A 24,285-nucleotide genomic window follows, 5' to 3' on the forward strand; every position below is an offset into this window, starting at 1 on the left:
AATCAATGTGGACACCAGGTATGCCACACTCACTTGCTGCTCAATCTCAGTTCGACCAGATTATCATTCCACCTTCTCTGGCTGCAGTGAGGGGAGGCTCTGCCCACTAAAAGGGGTTTCCGTTCAAGGGCATCACTTCGCCAACAGATGGGGATCATGCACAAAGTAACTAAGTCCCAGACACCACAATAAGTGCTGTTACACAAGCCTTACTGGCATCCACTAAGCCGTGAAGCAACTTCATTGAACAGGATAAATTCAGGGCCCAGTGGAGTAGACAAGACTATGGAACACCATCCACAGAAACGGATAGTTCTTGCTGTGACCAGAATAGTCAGAGGTATGATTGCTCATTCCCCAAGCATTAGCATCAAAGGGGTAAGCAGTTATATTCTTACAATCACTGGCAATGTATCCATCACTGTCACCTGACAATGTCTGGAAACCTGGTTTGTACCTAAACAGAATAGTTTGAGCTCAGTAAGATTGAGGCATTTAATAGAATAAAACATATTTTAAATAATTGAAGCATAATACAGCCACAGGCAGGATAGACCCAACTGAAAGGGCTTTCTCTAGCACTTCACGAAATTCTGGGGGATGTACTGCCCATCAAGAGTGGCTCAGTAACATATCTACTGACTGAACTGGACAAGTCCAGAGATCATAGCTGCTAGGCAGGGCTTTTAACTTTAATGCTGTCAGTCAATGGCGCAAGAGGAGAGGTGAGTGTTTGTCCCTGAATGTGGTAGCACGGAATCTTGGCAAAATTGGAATCAATGGGAATCAGGGGAAAGCTCTCCAATGATTGGAGTCCTATCTAGGAAGATGGTTGCATTTGCACACGGTCAACCATCTCAGTCCCAGCATACTACTGCAAAGTTCCTCAGGGTAGTGTCTGCTCCATCAATGCCTTTCCCTTTATTATAAGATCAGATAAAGAAATGTTTCCAATAATTAGATTTTGCAATTATATTCATGGATTCTGGATGCGATATCTGGTTGACTTTCAGGCTTGGCTTGATAATTGAAAGTAACATTCATGCCCCCACACAATGGACAATGACCATCTCCAACAAAACAGAGTTTAATCAATCATTGCTCCTTGGCCATTACCATCATTGAAAGCTCCACTATCAGCATCCTGGAGGTCATCACTGACCAGATACTGAACTGAAATTGCCATAGAAATACTGTGGCTACAAAAGGTCAAAAACTAGGAATCCTGCAACAAATAACTCACATCTTGAATCCCCATTTCCTGTCCACCCATACAAGTCAAGACAAAACTGTGATGTAATACTCTGCATTATTTTTTAGATTGGTACAGCTCCAACACCTCTGAAAAATCTCAACACTATTCAGGACAAAGCAGTTAACTTGACCAAGAACCCTATGCACTGCCATCAACATTATTCCCTCCACCAGTATCACACCACGACAGCAACCTGTACCATCTACAAGATGTAGTGCTGCAACTTCCAAACCTGTAATCTTTATCAACTAGAAGGACAAATGTGCAGGAACATGGGCACCTCAAAATTACAGATCATTCTGACTTAGACATATCTCGTTGATTCCTTGTTGCTTTCAGATTTCCTATCCTACATTACAATGGGAAGACCTACACCACATGGGTTCTCCTACTTCGAGACAACAGCTCACCACAATACTCTAAAGGGAAAATTGAGAATTAGTGCCAAACGTGCCTGATGTTTTCAAATTGGATTGACGGATGGATAAGTGAACAAAGGAGTAGAACAAAAGGGTTTTCATTTAAAAAAAATTATGAAGCACAACAGAAAAGCATGTTCATTAAAATAGGATTGCACCCTTAGAAGGGAATGTTGCATTGCCAGAGCTGTGAAATTAAATTGTGATGCTGTCTGCCTTTTAAGTTTGATGCCAAAGGCCCCCTGGCACTTTTTGAACAGAGATGTTCCTCTGGACCCAGAGTCAAGAGTCCTCAGATAATCCACACATTAGAAACATATCAACAATTAGGTTGTTGATAACTAGGTATTATGTTACAGAAATGGGAAATGAGCTTCCTTTCAGCTGAGACACTACTCAGATACAGCTAATTTCAGCAATAAAAAGCAAGATACTTTTCCAAACATACTCTTATAATGCACTATATACTCTCACCTTGACTTTTGAACCAAACCTCCCATCTTAATTAACCTTGAAACACCAATGACAATCAGGATTGATTAAATTCTTGCACTCTCTAAACTTGAAGTGAGACCCACCCCAAAATAGTTAGAAAAAGACAGCTCAGTAAAGGAATGTACAACATAAGTTTAGCGGGAAGGTGCATCAGGGGCATTATAATATTCCGATTACCATCTGTAGCAGGAATACTTTTATTCAGATATCAAATGCACATTCTCAAAGTTTAAAAAATAGTAAATTATGCTCAAATGGGGAGTAATATTTTATTTAAATTACTCCCTCAGTGCACATAGAAAAGGCATAGGGATCCAAATATATTTCAGTCAAATGCCCTTGCAGTTGAGTCAGACTAACTTCTCTGGCATGTACATAGAAAACCCAGCATGCAACATACCTTCCCCATGGTCTTGCAGGCTTTGATCAGAGCAGCTCCATGTAGAGCCAGCTCACCCAAGGAAACCACAGTACCAGCTGTGTATGTTGAGCGCACATCAGTATCATCAAATCACCCAAAAGCCCAGTGTCCTAGAAGTAAACATGGTGTTCAACTGGAATTCACTCATGTAAAAGACTGTACTTTCCGAGTCTGTTTCTTAATTTGCTCATGGGATATGGGCGTTGCTAAGCCAACATTTATTGCCCATCCATAATTGCCCTGGAAGTGATGATGGTGGGGATGAGTTGCCATCTTAAACTGCAACAGCTCTTGGAGTTTAGGAACACCCTCAATGCTGCTAAGGAAGTGGGTTCCATGATAGCAACCTTTGGAACAAAGCTAAATTTTCAAAAATAATAAATTGTGAAATGGAAAGAAAACCAGAAGCTAATTAATGAGCAAAGTTTCACCATTTTAAAATTAAAATTATCTGAAATTGTATCTAACTTTGAAAATGAAATTACTTAAACTCTAAATAATTATTAATGTCCTTATTTTCCCCTTTACTCCATGAGATTAGACATACAAATATAGTACCAAAGTGAAATTCTACATTTGACTGGCTGGTTAGTGTATTATGAAATTAGACATTTACAAAACTTTATTTTTGTTCCTCAAGGATATGGAGTGATGTGAAGGCAGGTAAAGGGAGTTGAGGCACAGACTTGGCATTATCAAATAGAATGGCAGAATAGGTCTGAGGAGCTGAATGGTCAAATATATTTAACTCTCTTCTTGAACCAGTGCAGTCCATGTGATGAAGAGACATCGGTGTTGTTAGGTAAGGAGTCCAGAACATAAAAGTAGAAGCAATAAAAATGACCTTGTCATGAATTTCGTCTTCTCCTTTGAAGTGATAATTATATCTGAAGGGCTACCCTGAGGCATTTAAATCTTTCACACTAACCTCCCTCACCACTAGAATTTGATGCTTTTAACAAGGGCACTGGCACAGTACAATCACAGTACTCATGAAATCTTGAAACCACATCCCTTCATTAGTTGCTCTACCTGGAATGGCTTGCAGGCAAGGAATCCTAGTCTAAAAAACTAGGATGAAATGTCAGCTTGAAGGGGGGAGGCGCAAAGAAGGGAGAAGGAGGGGTGATGCAAGCAAAGAGAAAGACTAAACAATTGATTATTTCATAGACAGGATCAATAACATCTTCAGCAGAGAACACTGTAGCAGCTGATAGCTTGAAGTAAGGGAGCGTATGATCTTCTGCAGCTGGCAATACTACCTTGTACCTCACCAATTATCCTTTCGTTACACTGCATTTGGTAGATTTAAGCCATTAATTTACTGAAATATCACAAATGCAATCTATGCAAAGTCCTTATTCATAATGTGCCCTCTACTCAAACTACTAAAACAGAATACAAATTATTCAATATACTACGGACAGCAAGGGGTAACAAAGCATGAAAAATTACTAAGCAATCCATCGGCATCCAAAACACTTCAAAAAGGGCAAAAAGCTCAGGAGTAAATCAGATTAGGAGTGCGGTTTTCTCAGACACTCAGCATTAATAGGTCCCCTCAATTTTCACAAGGCCAATCTCAGAACAGAGTAACCAAAAATCTCAGTCTCAAAACCCACCCACCCCACAAACCCAGCATCATAACAGTGTGACCAGAAACCCCAAAATAAACCATACGCCAAACTCAACATCAGAACAAGATGAAGAGAGATTCTCAGACTCACCCCAGACTCAACCTGCTCAACTTCCCCAGTGTGACCCGAGACCCCCCCCCAGACTCAACTCCACCCCAAATTCACCATTACAGCAAGACAACCAGACAGTCTCCAGAACCAACCTCACCCACTGAACCCCAAACCTCAGCGCGAGAGCTTGGTGGCTTACTGAAACACAGATTCAATTCCCCCACTTGTCAAAAGCATTACAGAGTTGGGGCAACCCCAGCCCTAAAACCCAGCAGATTTATACTAGACACCCAAAAGAGTACAGCCAGATCCTAAAAGTTGAGATAATACATCAGAATAGTCTTTTAAATGTGCTCTAGTAAACACTGATTTACATTACTCTCTGCATACCCAATTTCATGAATTATCATATATTTAATCATTTAGTAGTTTGAAATTCTGAGCTCCACTTTTAAACAATACATCCTGTTAAAGGTCTTGGCAACCAGGCAATGAATAAATATGACCACTAGCCCACCCAACTGATAGGTATCTCAACACTTCCACATGTCCATTGGATTTCATTTAAGGTACAACAAACACAAGTATGTGTAACAATTTCTAACAGACCTCAATTATAAAGGGATTTAGTCAATCTCATGTCCATACATGCGAGGGTTCTTTAAAAAGTCAAAGCTTATGTTTCATGTTTAACTTTTCTCTTTCCTCTAGATCAAAATACTGATTTTTGTGTTGACATGAATCAAAGAATGATAAGAGCAAAAGAGGCTATTCAGCCTATCAGGTCCCTGCTGATTCTTTGGATGAACAACTCCATCAGTCTCTCTGTCTGCTCCCTGTAAACCCCTCATAATTCTGAGCATATCTATCAAATCACACCAGAGTTAAACTAACTAGTCTGTATACGCAGCCTCCTGGTATCATATCCTGCACCCAAGAACAATTAAGGAGATTAAGGATAAGGTCACATACAAGTTTGGCACTTACTTCCCTCAGGATCCTTCAATACGTTCAATTTGGTCCAGTCATTTTAGACTCATAAGTAGGAACAGGCCCCTGCGAGCCTGCTCTGCCATTCAATAGGATCACGGTTGATTCGACATTCCTCATGTGCACTTTGCTCCATTTTCTGTATTACCTACGATTCCCCACAGATCAAGAATCTATTTATCTCAGCCTTAAATATACACAAGAACTTTGCCCCCACAGCTTTCTGTGGCGAGTTCCAAAGACTCCAAACCCTCTGAAAAAAATTCCTCCTCATCTCAAGCTTAAATTGGCGCTACTTTATTCTGAGACTGTCCCCTTGGTCTTAGACTCAAACAGGAGAGGAAACATTGTCTCAGCGTTGACCCTGTCAAGTCCCTTAAGAATCCTATACATTTCAGTCAGATCACCTCGCATCCTTCTAAACCCCAGTGAATAGTCATAATCTATTTCACCTTTGTTGTTAAGACAATCCCTCCATACTGGGGACCCTGGTTAACTCCTCTAAACTGCCTCCAATGAAATAACAGCTTTCCTTAAATAAGGGGACCAAAATTAGGGGCGGCGTGGTGGCTCAGTGGTTAGCACTGCTGCCTCACAGCACCAGGGTCCCAGGTTTGATTCCAGCCTTGGGTGACTGTCTGTGTGGAGTTTACACATTCTCCCAGTGTCTGCACGGGTTTCCTCCGGGTGCTCCAGTTTCCTCCCACACTCCAAAGATGTGCAGGCTAGGTGAATTGGCCATGCTAAATTGCCCATAGTGTGAGGTGCATTAGTCAGAGGGAAATGGGTCTGGGTGGATTACTCTTCGGAGGGTCGGTGTGGACTGGTTGGGCCGAAGGACCTGTTTCCACACTGTAGGAAATCTAATCTAATCAAAAAATGCTCACATTGCTCTTATACTCTGACTCCCTTGATATAAGGACCAACATACCATTATGCCTTCCTAATTACCTGTTGAACCTGTTTGCTAGCTGTGTTTCATGCAGAAGCACCACATTCTGAAAATGCCCCCTCCCCCCTTAACCTAACTATCTTCCATCAACTTTAACCAATCCTCTATCCGTGCTAATATATTATCAACAACACTACGGGGCTCTTAAGTCGCTTTACGTGTGGTACTTTCATAAATGCTTTTTAGAAATCCAAATATATAATACATATTGGTTCCCCATTATCTATCCATTTTGTTATTTCAGCAAAGAATTCTAATATTTTTGTCAGGCATGATTGCTCTTTCTTAAAGACATGCTGATTCCGCTTGATAAAAGGAATATATTTTCAAAAATGCTGTAAACAGACTCAAACATTTTTCCAATGACAGATGTCAAGCTATCAGGTCTATAGTTTCCTGTTCTTTTTTACCTCCTCTCCTCAGTTAATTAAGTATGTCACAGGGAGTGTTTGCCAACTGACTGGGACTGATACAGAATCTAAAGAGTTTTGAAAGATTATCACCAGTGCATCAATTATCTCTGTAATACCCCCTTTAAATTCCAGAATGCAAGTGGAGTTGACAATTAACAGATCAGCTGTTGTCTCACTGGATGACAGTGCAGACTCAATGAGCTAAATTGCTTAGTCCTATTCCTATGCCTTGTGGTCTAACTCATCAGTTCCAGGGGGCTTGTCTGCCTTTAGTCCCATTAGTTTCCCTTGTACTTTTTCTTTAGTGATGGATATTGCAATTATTTCCTCATTTCTGTAGCGCCTTGATTATTTAGTACTGGAATGCTGTTAGTGTCCTTGACAGTGTTCTCTGTTCAGTCCCTTTTTCTGTGCCTACAGTTCATTAATCTTATTATACATCAAGAATCTAGACAGATATTCTGCAACACAGTTTAAACCTTACAGCATTCCTACTTCTGACCTCACAACACCTTGCAGTTTTTCTATTCTGATCTATATGCCTCTTGTGTATCATATTTGTCCTTTCCAATGCTACACCCTACTTACCAACCCTCGGCCAAGTTCAACAATAGCAGCATAATATACCACAAAGTCACAGCACTGTCTCTATTGAAGGGGAGGTGATGGCAGAGCGATATTAATTGCAAGAATATTAATTCAGAGACCCAGGTAATGTTCTGGGGACACTGGTTAGAATCTGGCACATCGTGAAATGTGAATTCATTAAAAATCTGGAATCAAGGATCTAACGACGATCGTGACATCATCAATTGCCTGAAAAACCCATCTGTTTCACTAATTTAGATTACCTGGTCTGGCCTATATATGACTCCAGACCCACAGCAATGTGGATTACTCTTAACTACCCTCTGGGCAATTAAGGACAGGCAATGTATGCTAGCCTAGCCAGCGACACCACATCTTGTGAATGAATATATAAAGTACAACTCATCCAGCCTATACGGAAACCACTCCTTCTGATTTGAACCCAAACATTAAAAAGCTCTTCCTTCTACATTGGTTCTCTAGCCACAGGCATCTGTTCTAACTTCCTGTTTTTGTATTCACCAGTGTGGGGACCTGGGGGCGATCCAGAGATTACCAATGAAGCGCTTCTAGTACTCTCCTATCCAGCTACTTAAAATCAACTTGTAGGTCCACATCCTCCTTTTTATCTCTTTTGTTAGCACCGATATGGACCACGACCTCAATCCTACCCCTTTCAGTGTGCTATGAAGTGATAGTCCCAATCCGGGCACCAGTGGAGCAATACAACATTCAGGAACCAAATCTTCAGCTGTAACAATGCCAGTTTGGCCCTTTAAATATAAAATGCCCAATTACATTACATGGAAATTAGATGCCTTGAAATAAGTATAACAGCACTTAAATTGAGAAAAAAGTGCAAAATTTAAAAGCTCTCCAGCTGAAAAGGAGTTTGTGTACATTTTTCACTATAAAAGGGACACTACAGACATACAAAATTAATTATAATTTGATTTTATTTAGCTGACATGGTAATGACCTAAGCACTCTGCCACCTCTGAAGCTTTGAAATGCAAAATGTTTTGCAGCAGTGCAGAAAAACAGAAATTTTCCAGATTATTTTGAGGAACGTAACGGGAACCCATTAACTAAAACTCACTGACGGGGAACCTATGAGCATCAATGGTGTCATTTATTTGGTTGCCACTTTTATTGGTCAAATAAGGAGAAAATGTAGGAGTTAGAAGCTGGAGTAGACCTATCCTGGAGGGGAAAAGTATAAGTGGGCCGTGATTGTACCAGCAAAACTTCCCAAGGACATATCTATCATTGACTTTTATGTAAGTTACAACATCACAGAATACCTCAATAACTCCATCTACTGGCTGTAGAAATGGAGTTTCAAGCAAGGTGGGCCATTATTCACTCATTTAAATAATGCTGCAAATTAGGCTTTGAATCACGTCCAAACTAATCATCAGGATGAACCTCTCTGACATTGTTGCCTTCTTTTGCAGTATGAGTACAGTATCTGAAGTCTTACCCAAATGGCCATCTCTTGTAAGACACTTAGAAAATCACTGGTATTTAAATGGTAAGAGGCATCACAACCCAGGACGTGAGGCAGAAAATAAGTATGGCAATAATTTATCATTTCCCCTAACAGTGGTTATGCTACTAGAGACAGAGCATTAGCAAGAAGTAACAGGAGCTTGAAACAAAGGCAACGTTATACTCGCGGGAGATTTAAATCTTATAGACTGAACAAAGGAAATTGGCCAAGGTGGTGTGGAATAAGAGTCTGCAGAACACTTGCGTGACAATTGCCTAGAACACATTGAAAAACACAGACAACATATTTTAGATTTAGTTCAGTACATTGAGATGGGTTTAGTTTGTAATTTTGTTGTAAATGTTTCTCTTGGCGAGAGTGATCAAAATACATTTAAATTCCATTTCAAGTTTGAGTGTGACATACTCCAGTCACAAACAAGAAACCTAAACATAAACAAAAAAAAATTATATAGGTACGAGGTTGTTAAAGACGCTAACAGTTTCAGTAAGATTCATCTATGGCTTGCTCAAGAAGTTAAAGAGAGCATTAAAAGAAACAACTTATTTATAATATTGAGAAGAACAGTGAGAATCCTGAATTTTAGGAGAGCTTTAGATATCACCAGATAACCAGAACAAGGATAAAATGGGAAAAGTAGTGCAAGATGGCAAGGAACATAAAAATGGATTGTAAGGGTTTTTACATGTATATAAAAGGAGAGCAGTAAAAGTAACTGATGGTTCCCTTGGAGGCAGAGACAGGAGACATTATCACAGATGAGAAAATTGTGGAGACACTAACAAAGTGCTTTGTATCTGTTTTCAAATTGGAAGAAACAAGCTACAAAGCAGATATAGAATGCAACCTATATAAGAGGGAGAAATCGAAGATCATGAACAGGAGCAGAGAAAATGTACTAGAGAAAAAAACACAAGGCACTATAAGATTTCAATTTTGATCCCAGTAGCTAATGATGTACTTGTACAGGGAGGCGATCGAATACCTTGATGAAATTTGCCATGAGCAGTAACTCATTGATGGCTTGCTATTAAATCTTGCTAAGCGGGACTTATACACTTAATGGTAAGGTCCTGGGGAGTGTTGCTGAACAAAGAGACCTTGGAGTGCAGGTTCATAGTGCCTTGAAAGTAGAGTTGCAGGTAGATAGGATGGTGAAGGCAGCATTTAGTATGCTTTCCTTTATTGATTCAGAGCATTCAGTATAGGTGTTGGGAGGTCATGTTGCATTAGTTAGACCACTTTTGGAATATTGCTTGCAATTCTGGTCTCCTTCCTGTTGGGAGGATGTTGTGAAATTTGAAAGGGTTCAACAAAGATTTACAAGGATGTTGCCAGGGTTGGAGGGTTTGAGCTATAGGATGAGGCTGAATAGGCTGGGGCTGTTTGCCCTGGAGCGTCGGAGGCTGAGGGGTGATGTTATAGAGGTTTATAAAATCATGAGGGGCATGGATAGGATAAACAGACAAGGTCTTTTCCCTGAGGTGTGGGGGAGTCAGAACTAGAGGGCATAGGTTTAGGATGAGAGGGGAAAGATATAAAAGAGACCTATGGGACAACTTTTTCACGCAGAGGGTGGTGTGTGCATGGAATGAGCTGCCAGAGGAAGTGGTGGAGGCTGGTACAATTTCAGCATTTAAAAGGCATCTGGATGGGTCTATGAATAAGAAGGGTTTACTGGGAAATGGGGCAAATGGGGCTAGATTAGGTTAGAATATCTGGTCGGCATGGACGAGTTAAACTGAAGGGTCTGTTTCCGTGCTGTACATCTCGATGACTCGAAGTCACAGCTCAGACATTAGCTGTACCACAATGAGAACTAACTATTAAAACAAATCTTTTACTGGGAACAAACAGAACTGAAGCAACGTGACCAAGCAAACACGCAGAAACATTATTATTTCAACCACAAGAAACTCCTTTCTAATGTTAAGCCCTTTGCATACATTCTGCTGCCTGAAACCAGAGATACCCAAGATTTTGGTGGCAAAAGCCACACCCATAAAACAACACAATGCTATAATTCCCATTTATATTACATGAAAGTAGTTTGAGCTACTGATGTCAATAGAGGATAAAGACTTGCATTTATAGATGTGTTAAAGTGCTTTACAACCAATTCAGTACCTTTGAAATGTCATTTCTGTTGGAATGTAGGAAGCACATGCAGCCAACACAGCAAGCTCCCACAAAAGATAACTGGTTTTCTTGCTATGTTTATTGAGAGATCAAAATTTGAAAGGCACCAGGAAGAAATTTCTCTCCTCTGTGAAAAAGAATCACAGGATCTTTTACATCCACAGGCACCTAATGGTGTCCAGTTCCCAAATGCAAACCATTTGTGAATAGGATCAGCCTTGTCCAACCCCAAAAAATTCAATAACAGGACAAGCTGAGAAATAAAAATCAAATGTAAATAGAACCAAAGGCCTATGTTTTGAGGAGTAAAGTGAGTGCCATGGAAATGCAGGTTAGATATTCTTGCCTGAAGCTACTCACATTGACTGATGGCACTGCAGTGAAAATGCCACTCCATCCTTTGATGCAACCAGTCAAAGTCCAAGACAGCAAACAAAAATGCGATTAAGAATTCTTATTTCTACCTAGTACTCACTGTGAAGTGCCTAGCAACATCCATCAAGAAAATTAAATGGCCACAAATCAAGAAATGTCACAGATGAAATTGGAATAATTTTCTATTTCAACGACTTTACATTGACCTAAAGAGCTCCCAAACATTGACAGTGAATGTAGAGTAAAGCTCCTCGAATTTTACCTATTGAATTTAATGGCAACTATCAGGTGGTTTTGGGTTTTGAATCAAGGCCCACCTGAATACAAAAGGTTTTCATTTTGGAAATGGTCCATGCAGATAATTGTTACCTCTATTATCCAACAATCCTCAAAAAGCGATCCACTGCAGTCAGCACCATGTTTCTTCTTAAAGATACAGGCAGTGCTGAATGTAGCTTGAACAGCTTCTCTCGGCTATGCCACAGCTTGATCAAGATGGAAAGTTTGCAAGTCATAAAACATCTCTCGGAACAGGAAAAAGCAACTAGACAAATGTTCCCTTTATTGCAACAGATCAATTCCATTGTTTTTTCTCCCCCCCCCCCCCCCCCCCCCCCCCCCCCCAGGAAATGCACCTAATGGCCTGCTTTCTTTGCCATTCATTCATTCTCAGGATGAGAGCTCACAGGCAAGGCTAACATTTATTGTTGTAACACTTCAGAGGGCAATTAAGAACTAACTATATTGGTGTGCATTCAACCAGAGTCACATATAGGCCAGACAGGAGGAAGGAAGGTTTCGCTCCTTGAAGGATATCAGTGAACCAGCTGGGTTTTATGACACTGTCACTTGTACCAATACTAGTTTTCATGATCAGATTTATCAATGTATTAATATTTTAAAAATTAATTCTAATATGCCAGAGGAATTTAAAACTACGTTCCTTGGATTATTGGAGGTGCTCTAAATTACTAGTAGTGCAACATTACCACTACCCTGCTATACATGGCCCTTTTTATGGCAGTCTTTGATCAACCCTGGGATGAAAAATCTCTGTTCAGCTTCAATGTACACTCCTAACTTACCAGTTTTTGATTGAAGCAATATAAAGGTTTTTTTAAAAACAAAAATATGCGCAGCCTGAAGAAAAGCCCTGTGAACACAGCAGTAGCAAGTCTTTTCCTTACCCAAGAAAACAGTTCACAATATTTCAGTTTATATATACAGGAAATGTAGTAATTTAAGAAATGTTCTATGGTTCTAAATGTTTCTCTAGTCCCACTCTTAATATTCAACATCAGAAATGTTTCCATTGATATAAAATATTTCACATGCGGATGCTTATTCTGGCTAGTCACCCGTTTTCCTTCGAGAATATTTGCTTAATGTCAATGCTCCAACACAGTGGAGTAAATATTCCATAAGCCCAAACGCATCAAGATGGTAAGTGTGCAGGCGCCGCCATTTGAGAACATAAGGCGGCTGCATGGCACCTTGCTTCATACCAAATGCTCAATCCAACATCTGTGGGGCCATCTGCTTGTCCATAATACTGCAGTCCTGGTTGACATGAGCTGAACCAAGGGGAGCTGAGGGAGGTTCAGGTCCATTTTGACCATTAGATCAGCCTGACACAATGCTATGCCACTAACCAGCAAAGAAACGCTTAGTGATTCAAGAGTATCTATTTGGGGGAAAAAACTAGGGAAATGGGAGAAGGCTGGTTAAAGCAAGGGTTTGCATCACATACAATCAACTTGCCACATTGAAATCCAGGACATGATCATTTTTAATTCTGTTGACTGCGCCCTCTATAGACGAACTGCCTGAGCTACGATGCACTTTTATGATGTTCTAAAATATTTAATTTGTTTTCTTATGGGTGGGGAAGGGATAAAGCAGCCAGTTGAACCCAGATGTGGGTGTGCTACAATCAGCTCAAATGTGGCTTTCATTTGTTATTCCAGCCCTGTCCAGTCAAAGCAAGTAACTAGCCTCACACTACACTCCAAATGAAGTTAATTCAACAGAGCTCCTTGCAGAAGACAGGAATCCCATATGTTGTGGTGAATATTAAGCTGGAAGGTTCTGGAGATTCCATCGTGCATACCAGCTTAAGCCCAAGCCTAGTAATATCATTCCTTTCCATGGCAGGAGATGAATGAAAAATTTAAAAGGCTGGTTCAGGTTGAACTATCAGCTAATGCTGCCACCTTCTGGGTCTTTAGAAAAGTGCAGCCTCAACTGGACAAGCTCTCTGCTCATCGAGTCCACAATTCCAGTCAGTTGTCACTGGGACATAAACCAACAGGTGAGAGGTTTTCTTACAAAACGATGGTGAAGAAACATCCAGCAATACAATTAAGAAATGTGTTATCACAAAGTAGAATTGTAGCTAGAGGGAACATTGTGAACAGTACAAGTCCCATCTTCAGTGAGGATACACTCCATTGTGCTGGGTGACATTATCATTGTGCTAAAAGGATAGATATCAAACAAATCTAGCAGCTCAAAACAAGGCATCAGAAAAGTGTTGTGGGCATCAAAGCAGGGGCAGAATCGTACGAGGTTCCACATAAGAGATTAGTAAGGAAAATTAAAGTTCATGGCATCAGAAATAATGTATTGACATGGATAAAGAACAGATTGGCAGACAGGAAGCAGACAGTTGAAATAAACGTGTCCTCTTCAGAGTGGCAGGCAGTGACAAGTGGGATACCACATGGTTCAGTACAGGGACCTCAGCTGTTCACAATCAAACATTAATGATTTGGATGAAGGAACTGAATGCAATATCTCCAAATTTGCAGATGACACTAAGCTGGGTGGCAGTGCGTGCTGTGAGGAGGATGCTAAGAGGCTACAGGGTGACTTGGACAGACTGGCTGAGTGGGCAAATACCTGGCAAATGCAATATAATGTGGATAAATGTGAGGTTACCCACTTTGATCACAGATACCGGAAGACAGATTATTATCTGAATGGTGGTTGTTTAGGAAAAGATAGTGTAACAAGACCTGGGTGTCACGGTGGAATAGTCGCTGAAGGTTGCCATGCAGGTGCAGCAGGCAGCGAGGAAAGCTAATGGCATGCTGCCCTTCATAGCAAGAGGATTTGAGTATCGGAGTATGGATGTCTTGCTGCAGTTATACAGGACCTTGGTGATGCCACACCTTGATTATTGTGTGCAGCTTTGGTCTCAGTCTGAGGAAGGACATTCTTGCTGTTGAGGGAGTCCAGCGAAGGTTCACCAGACTGATTCCCTGATGGCAGGACTGACATACAAGGAAAGACTGGATCAAATGGGTTTGTATTGACTGAATTTTAGAAGAAGGAGGGGACATCTCAGAAACACAAAATCCTGATGGGACTGGACAGGCTAGATGCAAGAAGGTCCCCGATGTTGGGGAAATCGAGATCTAAGAGTCACCGTCTAAGAATTAGTCAAAGTCAAAAGCCATTCAGGACCGAGATGAGGGGACTTCTTCACTCGGAGACTTGTGAACCTGTGGAATTCTCTCCCACAGGAAGCTGTTAGGGCCAGTTCATTAGATATAGTAGAGAGAGAACTGGATGTGGACCCTTGCGGCTAAAGGGATCAAGGAGTATGGGGAGACTGTGGAAATGGGATACTGAGATTGCGTGATCAGCCATGATTGTATTGAACGACAGTGTTAGCTTGAAGGGCCAAATGGCCTACTGCTGCACCTATTTTCTATGTACTCCAGCACAATCTGGAATCTCTTGGTTAACCCTGGCTCAATGAAGTGCAGAGTGCATGCCACAAGCAGCATCAGGCATACCTAAAAAAATGAAGTGTCAATCTGGTAAAGCTACCAAACAACACTAAATATAAACTGAAAGAACTGTGAATGCTGTAAATCAGAAACAAAAATTGAAATTGCTGCAAACGCTTAGGTGAGCTTTGAGGAAGGGTCACTTGACCCAAAACATTAACTCCGATTTCTCTCCACAGATGCGGCCAGACATGCTGAGCTTTTCCAGCATATTTCATTTTTCAACAATTAAGCATCAGTATGCCAAACAGCATAGGCAGCAAAAGAGCTAAATGATTCAATAATTAACGGATCAGATGCAAGTTCTGCAGTCCTACCACATCCAGTCGTGAATGTGATGGGAGAATTAAACAATTCACTGGAAGAGGTGGCAGCACACATTATCCTCAATGGTGGGGGAATAGAGCACATCAGTATAAAAGAGGAGGCTGAAGCACTCTCAATAATCTTGAAGCCAGAAATAGAGTAGATGGCCCATCTCTGCCTCCTCCAGTGATTCCCCCAACATCATGGATACCAGTCTTCAAACCAATTCATTTCACTCCACCACATGATATCAAAGTAGTCGGAGGCAGTGGATATGGTGAGGCTATGCACCCTGATAACATTCTGGCCATAGTTTAAGACTCGTGCTTCAGACTTTGCCACACTGTCTAATCAAGATGTTCTTGCACAGACAACACCAGCATCTATCCTACAATGCACAAAAATGTCCAGATTTGTTCTGTACACAAACAGCAGGATGAATCCAACCCAACCAAATACCATCCCATCAGTTTATTCTCAATCATCAGGAAAGTGATGGATAGTGTCAGCAGTGACATCAAGCAGCACTTGCTTATTTGAAATTTGGTTTGGGTTCCACCAAACCACTCAGCTCTTGACCTCTTTATAACTTTAATTCAAATTTGGACACAAGAACTGAAGTCCAGAGGTGAGATGCGAGTGACTGTCTTGACACCAAAGCCACACTTGACAAAGTATGGCATCATCATGGAGCCACAAGCAAAGGTACAGTCAAAAAGAATCATTCCTAACTCATAGGAAAATGCTTGCATTTTTTTTTAAAGAAGTCAGTCACCTGAGTTCCAAGACATCTCAAGTGTTCCCTCAACCCAAACATCTTCTGTTGCTTCACAAATGATCTTCTCTCCATCATAAAGCAAGTAGTAGGGATGTTCACTGTTTAATGCACAATCTTCAGCACCATCCGTGACTCCTCAGACACTGAAGCAGTCAATGTTCAAATGCAGCAGGACCAGGACAATATCCAGGTTTGAACTAACAAGTGACAAGTAACATTTGCACCACAAAAGTGTCAGGCAATGACCATCGCCAATTAGAGACAACCTAACCACCACCCCTTGACCACCCAGTGTTACCATCACTGAATCTCCTGCTATCAACATCCTGAGGGGTACCATTGACCAGAAACTCAACTGGACCCACCGTACAAATACAGTGCCTACAAGGGGCAGCACGGTGGCTCAGTGGTTAGCACTGATGTGGTACAGCATCAGAGACCCGGGTTCAATTCCGCCCTCAGGCGACTGTTTGTGTGGAGTTTGCACATTCTCCCTGTGTCTGAATGAGTTTCCTCCCACAGTCCAAAGATGTGCAGATTAGGTAGATTGGCCATGGGAAATGCAGGGTTACAAGGATAGGGTAGGGGCATGGGGCTGGGTGTGATGCTCTTCTGAGGGTTGTGGACTTGATGGGCTGAATAGCCTGCTTCCGCACCATAAGGATTTCATGAAGAGCAGGTCACAGGCTAGGAATCTTGCAGAAAGTAACTCCACTTGGTTCCCCAAAGCCTGACCAGCTTCAAAAAGGCACAAATGAGGAAAGTGATAAATACTGTCCACTTGCCTGGATGAGTGCAGCTCCAATAATACTCCAAAAGGAATGCAGTGGTTCAAGAACATATCGTACAACCAGCTTCTCAATGGCAATTAGGAATGAGCAATAAATACTGGCTGCCAGCAACACCCATGTCCCATGAATGAAAGTGTGTTACTGGCCTATAATAAATCAGTAGTTATTGTAGCCAGTGGAAACCATTTGAGGGGAAAAATAATAAGAATTACATGAAGAGCATGGTACAACATGAAGAATTTTAGATGAACTGGAATTATATTTGTGACTGTCGAAACCAAAATTGTAAATGTCCTTTGACAGCACAAACTGTTAAAAGGTCACAACGCATGTTGTATGTGTTTTATCAGAAAAATGGTCAGACTTTCAGGAAGTTTACTATTTTATAACTCTGACCTTCCTTTGACACCAACATATCATTAGAACCACACACGGTCATGAAATGAAAAACTAGGAAACAAGGTGTTGTGGTGTAGATATGGGTCTTTCATCTCTGGGAACTGGAGCTAATTCAAACTGAGGCTAATGGGAAGAACATCTCCTCACCCTGTTGACCACAAAGGCTGTATACGAAACAAGTCCTGGACAGAATTAGTCCACTTTCTTAGGTCGGACTGTATGGCACAAATCTTTCCCTGACCGTGAAATGGCCTAGGGACCAAGTTTAGGAAATGTCACTTCACTGGTGTGCTATAGAGGACAGGCTTGAAATTTTTAACCTGTGCTGTCTGGAACTGACCTGGAGTTGATAACGGATCTGCCATTTTTCTATTTCAGTGTTTATTTAAAATGACAGTTCTGACTTTAATAAGCTTTTAAAAAGAAAGTAATGCATAAACGTTTAAGCACTTTGCAATTGATGTGATGGTTGTCCAGAGAAGTGGCCCTGCAGTTCTGTTTCCAGACTACAGGGTTTAGTAGCATAATCCTAAAAGCAAAGTCTTCATCAAAATCATAAAATGCCAAAAGGCACTAATTGCTGGGTATTTTTATTATGATTCTGGAAGCTTTGTTCAGAGATGAAACAAACATCTTCCACAGCCAGCACAATAAGGAAGACTGCTCAATAATGACGTGCTAAAATTAAATCAGGCCCATAATTTCAGGGGTATCAAAGTTAAACCATTACAATGTACAATGTCAAAACCTGATATTAAACCATCAGTTAACCATAAATACCTTTAAGCAGCATTATTAAAGGAATGGTGGCGGTCTTGTGGTATTATCGATGGACTGGTAATTTAGAGACCCAGGTTATGTTCTGGGATCCTGGGCTCAAATTCTACCGTGGAATAAAAAAAAATGGAAATTAAGAGTCTAATGATAACCATAAATCCATTCTTGATTGTCAGAAAAATCCATCTGCTTCAATAATGTCCTTGAATGAAGGAAACTGCCATCCTTACTGGTCTGGCCTACATGTGACTCCAGACCCACAGCAAAATGCTGACTCTCAATTGCCCTGTGGGCAATTAAGGATGAGCAATAAATGCTGGCCTAGCCAGCGACACCCACATCGCCATGAATAAAAAAAACAAATAAACAAATGAAATATTTCATAGAAAATACTTAGAAGCCTCACCACAAGTGGCCACTCAATCAAGACCAAAAACAAAATTGAAAAGGGAATTGGACAAGAATTTGAGAAGGAATTAAAAACAAGTAAAGGACAGTGAAATGATGGTGAATTATGATTTGGAGGTGCCAGTGTTGGACTGGAGCTGCCAAAATTAAGAATCACAACACCAAGTTATAGCCCAATAGGTTTATTTGGAAGCACTAGCTTTTGGAGCACTGCTGCAGCAGCACTCTGAAAACTAGTACTGCACTTCCAAATGAACCTGTTAGACTATAACCTGGTGTTCGATGAATTTTTAATGATGTTGAAATAGGCAGCTCAAATTGAAGGGCTCATACTAGCACACACTATATGCTGAGTGATGTTCTGAGCCCAATATTTAAGTATCACAAAATAAAAAAAAAGTTGCTTGTTAATGATATTCAGGCTTTCAAACCCAAAGCTTAGCTTCAACTAACCACTACTTCATTCACCTTATCTTCCAGCTGTCAATTTAATAAAAATGCTCGTCAAAAGCCATTATAAAAATTGGATTACCAAAGCGGGAGTCTTTAAGTAAGATTTTATCTATCTCAATCTTCTGATGCTTTGGGAATTTGTTTTTAAAATGAAGCTCACACATGCTTTAAAAACCAACGGTCAATTTCTCAAAATGTGACAAACTAGAATTTATTGCATATTAGCATAGTGTTATCCAAGTCACGTCAGAAGCACAGTGGATTGCTTGTACATTACAGGACACAACACATCCTGAAAGTTTTTCTTCTCTATCAACTTCTCACTTCTTGCTTTTACCAAATATTGCCACTGCTCTTCCACCAAATGTGGAAAAGTCTCCTTCATCTATCAGTGCCCTGAATGTATCAAGCAACATGTTCTTCCTGCAATATGTTTTTCAAATTCTTTCATCCCCGTATTCTTAAAATGATTAAGCTCATCTCCTTCATTCAGCCTTTCCTCCAGTGACCCTCCTCACTGGAAACAATACATGTAATGCTGAGAGATCATTTCATAACATACTTTTCTAGTTAACGCTTTGTAAACCAAATTGTGCTCTAGGTTTTTGACCTTCATCTTGGTTTTTGAAGTTTCTATTTCTTTAAAAAGAGAAGAACATCAAAAGGCCACACCCAGGAAATCTCCCACCCAGCTCATGTACGATAGGGTTAAGCCTATCCCATGCACATTGTTGATTCCTACCTGGTAGAGCAGTGATGAAGTCCCGTTGCAACATTGGTTTCAGATAGGAGTTAATATGCCCATGCTGATAATGGCACATCCGGGATATCAGGTGCTCCACGAACTCCACCTGATCGGACTCAGACCACTGGTCAAAATATTTAATACACAAATCCTTCTCTTTCTCGTAGTTCCCAGAGGGTCGCTTTCTGGAGACGATCATAGAAGGGGGCCCATTAGTGATCTGGGTTTGGTAAAGCGGAAAAGGAAATAAAAGAAACAGAAATATTATAGATACTTGAATTCAAGTTACAGGCCAAATCAATAAAGACATGTCAATGCTAAACCATTTAAAACACTGCAGCAGACTTTCTGCACATAGCTGGGAAAGGTGGCCGGGGCAGAGAAAGAAGCAAGAAAGCAGCATTCAGATGTGTCAGAGCACACAGGCTTTTAGGAAATATTCTAGACATCTCAAGGACTGCTAAGCTCAATAAATCAGCAATTCTTTCTTTGCAAAACATTTACTTGCCAGAAAACATGCACAACACAAAAGACATCACAAATCAAGTAAGTGCAATATAGCCAAAGCAAACATGCTAAATTGTTTTTAAAATCAGTTTTGTAATCTTGGCCTACATAAGCTTTAAGCAAAAAAATTAAATCCTACCTAAATTTATATTTGGTGCATTTGGTGCCTTATAGGTGTTAACTTAAGAAAAAAACACGACAGTAGCAAATCATCAAACAAGTCATCCTAAGTGAGGCAAAGACACCGACATGATATTGATTTGGTCATGTATCTCTCTCCATAGTGTTATACCGGGAATCTAGGTCAAGCAGCAGTAGAGGCAAGACCGCACAGTACAGAAAATTAGATTGAAATATCAGAATCAGACTCAGTCAGGACAACATTAATTATCTTACCTACTTCTGCACTTGAAAAAGCAAAACTTGCGTGGTGACTTCACAATATCCCAAACACTAAATTATGCACTCAGCTCTAGAGTGGGGCTAGCCAACGGCCCCGTGTTCTGATTATTGCCTGACTCCTTTTATAGATGTGCATTGTGGACAGTGAAGGAGTGCAGGATGATGGTCAAACAATGTTCTAATGGGGTTGTGCACGCTCATTGCGAATAACGTTCACAGGAGGAATTATCTGATTTCTCTTCCTCATGGAAGACGACTCCACCAAATTAAGGCCTTCAGAATAATAGGATGGGGGAAAAGAAATTTAATGACCAGAATCTGTTCCTTCATATTGAACAGTTTGACACAGTACAGTTGAATCAGCAAGGCACTGAGTCAGTGGAAGTTTAGAAGGTTGCCGGATATTCTTTGCATGCATAAAGATAGGAAGATTCAAATCGTATAGATACAGATGGCTATCAGGAACAGGGAGACCTCATCTCAAATATTAGAGGCAGACTTGCTCGCAAGCCAGGTAGGAGTGCAGGTTCCTGTACCACAGACCAATTTCTGCATCTCAATGCACTTTGTTTGCATCTGTGTCCTTTCATTAAGTGTTGCTTGAGGGATTGCTTGAGCAAAAAAGGTCTCCTGGTCTGAGTTGAAGCATTGGCTAAAAACATTTATGGAGGGATTGTACAAAATGTGATCTTTGAGAGGGGTACTTTTGCAATGAGTTGGGACATGATTTCAATATTGGGTCTCATTATCATTATGGAGATGGAGTTCATAGGGCCAGAGTCCATGTGGGTGTTTTTTTTTTAGAGCAACCTGGTCGGTCCCTCAAAGCAGGAGGAGTATGGATAGGGTGACTACCAGGGTCTTTTTCCCGGGGTAAAACAGTCCAAAACTAGAGAGTATAGGTTTAAGGTGAGAGGGGCAAGATTTAAAAGGGACCTGAGGGGCAACTTTTTCCACACAAAGTGGTGCGTGAATGGAACAAGCTACCAGAGATGATAGTGAAGACAGGTACAATTACAACATTTAAAAGGCATCTGGATGGGTACATGAATAGGAGAGTTTAAGAGGAATATGGGCCAAACGCTGGCAAATGGGACTAGATCAATTTAGGATATCTGATCGGCATGGACCAGTTGGACTGAAGGGTCTGTTTCTGTGCTGTACAACTATGCTATTTAGAAGTGAAAGCATGAAGCACTTTTCATGCATTGGGTAACAGGAATCTGTAACTCCTAAAAGGTTGCTGATGATGGGCCAATTTGAGATCATGAAACTGATACAGACAATAGTTTGAAAGATGAGAGAGACGGAAAAGATTTAGAATAATGGAGTTAACGCACAGATCACCTGTGAATACTGAATAGGAACCGAACAATCTATTTCTGCTCCCTTGATCCCAGCACCAAGGCTATCTTATAGATTTTGGTGCAGTCTGTCCAGGTTCAAATTCTGAACAAAAACGGCAAGATTGCTCATGTTGCGATTATATGGGACCCCATACACCACCTTTTACTGGTAGGTTCCTCCAGCCTGAAACCAAATTTTGCGATTTGTTGATAGAGGGCCAAACTACAAAGTGTACATTATCTTATACAACAAACACCTAATACCACTTGAACTAACAAAAAAAACCACTGGTGACCAGAGCAAATAGGTTTAGGCACAGTAGCTTCAGTGCTACAATTATGCTGGAGGCATCTATTGAGGCTGGAATGGAGACACCTCATCAGGTCAGATATATGCACAGCTTGGTCTGGATCTGGTCAGTTTGATGCAGTCAGAAGGTACCATGGAAGACTTCCACGCCCTGACATCACCACCCTTCATCTTCAGCACAGAAAGAAACAAAACTAAATGGAGAAAAAGAAACATTTTCTAAGTTTATGGAGAAGTTAGCAGCACCATGGACAGAAAGCAGGGCACAGTACACAATACTGTCAAATAAACAATGAGCAGGTTTTTTCACAGGACAAAACATATGAGTGGTTTCTGCCTCCTTCACAACAGTGGGCACATCACCTTTTGTCACTGTATCGAATTAGAGAGGCTGCCTTTTAACTAAGACCTGTCAAGTTTGAATCTGTATTAACATGGATGTGGGTAAGTTGCATGCTCCCTTATAGCCACGTCTAGTACCACTGGCTTCTCTCTACCTCATTTAAACAAAATTGGACAGCAGGTGCAATGCAAAGGAAATGACAAATCTGTGGTTGGTGCTTAACCCAAGATATCAAGCTTGTCCAAAGGAAAGAACAAAAGTCTAAACAGAAGCAAGAAAAAGTACTGCACGAAGCCCAAACAATGTTAAATTTGGGTCATTCTTTCATAACAAACTTGAAAAAGGTTAAGACCAAGGAAAAATTATTTGGTTTATTTTCAGCAGGGTTTTGCTGGTTAATACATAAACAAGAGTAGGCCACTTGGCCCTTAGATTCTTCTCCATCATTCAGTAAGATCATGGTTGATCTGACTAACCTCAACTCTGCATTCCTGCATATCCCTAATGATTTTTCATCCCCTTGGGAATCAAAATTCTATTTACCTCTACCTTAAAATTTGGAGATTCTGCACTACTACCTTTGAGGAAGGGAATTCCAAAGACTGTCAATTCTTAGCAAAACACAAAAGGGCTTAAATAGCAAACCTCAATTTTTAAACAATTAACCCTATTCTAAACTCTCCCAGAAGAAGAAACATCCATTCCACATCCACCTTGTCCAATCATTTCAGGGTTCTATATGTTTCAACTTAGCTCCCCTCCACAGGCTCTTCTAACCTCCAGAGGATATAGGCCTAGTCTACCTAGGCTTTCGTAAGGCAATCCGCTCATTCCTGACATCCTGTATTACCAATCCCTAGGTGCCCCTCAAAAGGTGGTGGTGAGCACACTGCAGAACCTCTGCAGCTCACGCAGTGGAGGCACGTCCAGAATGTTGCAAGGTAGAGAGTTTTCAGGTTTTGATCTACAGACCGGAATAATAGCAGGATGCTTCCAAGTTAGGGCTTGGAGTTACAATGCGTTTGCTGTCCTTATCCAAGTAAGTATTAGAAATCAGGGAGTTTGGTTGAGGCCGCTATCAAAAAAGCCACATTGCATTATCACACAGCCATTACCATATCTCAACTGCACATCGATGGACGTGGAGAAAAAAGAGAGGGAAATGAGCTATGAACACAGATCCAATTTAATAAGCCGTGATATAGGATTGATAGCATTGACTGGAAATGCTTGATGAAAAAGTGGGACACAGCGTGCTATATTCTTTATTATCTTCATTCTGTACCTCTTTTGGGAGTCATAGAGATGGTCCAACCCGTCCACGCCGACCAGATATCCCAACCCAATCTAGGCCCACCTGCCAGCACCCGGTCCATATCCCTCCAAACCCTTCCTATTCATATACCCATCCAAATGCCTCTTAAATGTTGCAATTGTACCAGCCTTCACCACATCCTCTGGCAGCTCATTCCATATACGTACCACCCTCTGCGTGAAAATGTTGCCCCTTAGCTCTCTGTTATATCTTTCCCCTCTCACCCTAAATCTATGCCCTCTAGTTCTGGACTCCCCGATCCCAGGGAAACGACTTTGCCTATTTATCCTATCCATGCCCCTCATAATTTTGTAAACCTCTATAAGGTCACCCCTCAGCCTCCGACGCTCCCGGGAAAAC

The 24,285-nt window shown here is 40.9% G+C and overlaps 1 protein-coding gene across 8 annotated transcripts in view; it reads right to left on the bottom strand.

Moving 5' to 3' along the window:
• The window catches only part of LOC122556778 (F-box/WD repeat-containing protein 11), a 177,038-nt gene that overhangs the window by 53,699 nt on the left and 99,054 nt on the right, over nucleotides 1–24,285 (bottom strand). For 4 of the 8 annotated variants that reach the window (XM_043703932.1, XM_043703930.1, XM_043703933.1 and 1 more), the window contains one exon: nucleotides 19,700–19,922. In XM_043703932.1, coding sequence (XP_043559867.1) covers nucleotides 19,700–19,922 — 223 coding nt within the window. Of the gene's footprint in view, nucleotides 1–19,699; nucleotides 19,923–22,333; nucleotides 22,462–24,285 lie in introns of all 8 variants that reach the window. The other 4 variants (XM_043703936.1, XM_043703935.1, XM_043703937.1 and 1 more) reach the window with 2 other exon arrangements.

This window comes from Chiloscyllium plagiosum, chromosome 14, assembly GCF_004010195.1.
Source record: "Chiloscyllium plagiosum isolate BGI_BamShark_2017 chromosome 14, ASM401019v2, whole genome shotgun sequence".
Taxonomy (NCBI): domain Eukaryota; kingdom Metazoa; phylum Chordata; class Chondrichthyes; order Orectolobiformes; family Hemiscylliidae; genus Chiloscyllium; species Chiloscyllium plagiosum.